At 36.5% G+C, this 1,913-nt stretch overlaps 1 protein-coding gene across 1 annotated transcript; it reads left to right on the top strand.

Moving 5' to 3' along the window:
* Positions 1 to 1,052: 1,052 nt before the first annotated feature.
* Positions 1,053 to 1,913, top strand: LOC111707071 (uncharacterized). Its single transcript, XM_023480070.1, has one exon. The coding sequence runs from the start codon at positions 1,053 to 1,055 to the stop codon at positions 1,911 to 1,913; it is 861 nt and encodes a 286-aa protein (XP_023335838.1).

Here is a 1,913-nt window from a genome sequence, read left to right as displayed (position 1 = left end):
ATATTCCAAGGCCCAAACGGTTTTATAGCATAAATATATGAAGTACACCTGCAGTATGGAAACAGTACAACAAAATGGCTGTTTTACACTTTTTTCTAGTAAATTCCCCTCTAATATATATTCTATTCTCTTTGGTTACACACTATAATTATTAAATATATTTATTAAATATACAATTGTACAATACACACGTTACTTTTCTATACAAGAAATATGCAAGGTTTATTGGATATACCACCCTGGACAAACAAGGGGGGAGATGTACGTTTGGTTTCTTCCATTTACTGCGTTTTGGTCTATATTTCAATATTATTTAAACTTCTGGAGTTGTCTTCGTTTACTTTTTATTCAAAACGCATCCACCGACAAAAGATATTAGTTAAGCTAAATATTTATGACTTATTGGTGAAATTTTTATTATACAGTCAAAGAATACAAATTAAGTGTGTATAGAACATATGATACGTAACTACCATGTATGTGTTGTGTACAGGGTGTGTCGTAAAAATTAATTATGCGATCATTCTGTGCCCTTATGAATTTCTAATGTGACCATGTCTACAGGATGTATAAATATAAAATTACAAAAATACAGTAATTCTTCATTTATGCAGGGTGTTTAAATATTAAAAGTGCATCTATTCAGAACACCGATATTTTTCATGAACATACACACGTACGTACACAATTACACAAATATTCTGCCGAGTACATAAGTTTCAAATCTCTCCTGTTTTAAATCTCATTGTCATTATCGTAGTGTACACTTGATCAACAGTGAGAGTGCTTAGAAAACATATGTTTACAATAACCCCAGACAGAATATAACACCATAGATAGAAACATAGTATAAAACTACAGTAATATTCTTCTTTACCTAAACAAAATTTTTTGAATCATAATTCAAATGTTTTTAATAAATATATTCTAATAGATATTATATGTTTTAGATCACATCCTTTAGCCACCTAAACAGAGTACAGTTTCTCAGCCGAGAAATATGGAATGGGGAATCAGTTGTAGATAGGAGTTAGCTAAGGGAAGACGTGAAGATGGTGGCTGATGAAGGATTTGTTTTAATTGGTGCTGGACTGCCCCGAACCGGTACTATGTCGACAAGAGCTGCTCTGAAAATTATTCTAAAAGGAAATATTTATCACATGGCGGTAGTTGTGGCTGAGCGTCCTGATCATCATTGGTTCTGGAGGAAGGCCATCAAGGGAGAAGCCAACAAATCTGAATGGAGAAAGGTTCTGTCAGATTTCCGGGGTGGAGTAGATTATCCGATATCCTTCTTCTATAAGGAGCTAATGGAGGTTTATCCTAACGCCAAGGTTCTCTTGACTACACGTGATCCTGTGAAGTGGTATGAGAGTGTAAAGAATGCAATCTATAAGCTCCAATGCACAATGCAATCCTGGCCCTGTACCTGGTTTTTGTCCCTTATAGGACGAAGGGATATGTTCCAGCTAGTAGACGATTTGTCAAGTGTAGCTCCGAAATGTTCTTCAAGCAGGTTGGGTATGTTTGGTGCAGTGGCAGCTGGAGAAAAAGCAGCGGTACAGCTGTGGCATGATCATGTAAATGAAGTAAAGAAGATGGTACCAGCTGAGAAGCTACTAATCTGGGAGGTGAAGGAGGGATGGGGTCCACTCTGTAAGTTCCTGGATGTTCCAGTTCCTCAAGAACCGTTCCCAAGGGTGAACGACACTAAAGAAATGGAGCAGAACAGAAAGACAATATTATATGCCTCATGGCTGCTGATTGTATTGATACCAATGGCCCTGGTGTTTACAGCCTGGTATTGTTCACTAAGTAGCCCACAACACATCTTAGTTCTAGCTGGAGCTTACTTTGCCTTTATTCAATTGTTTGTAGTTCTAACTAAATGGAAGTTATCTAAATTTGGTTAG

This window comes from Eurytemora carolleeae, unplaced genomic scaffold, assembly GCF_000591075.1.
Source record: "Eurytemora carolleeae unplaced genomic scaffold, Eaff_2.0 scaffold775, whole genome shotgun sequence".
Lineage (NCBI taxonomy): Eukaryota > Metazoa > Arthropoda > Copepoda > Calanoida > Temoridae > Eurytemora > Eurytemora carolleeae.
The sequence above is the reverse complement of the archived record's forward strand: the minus strand, read 5'-3'. Positions and strand labels throughout refer to the sequence as shown.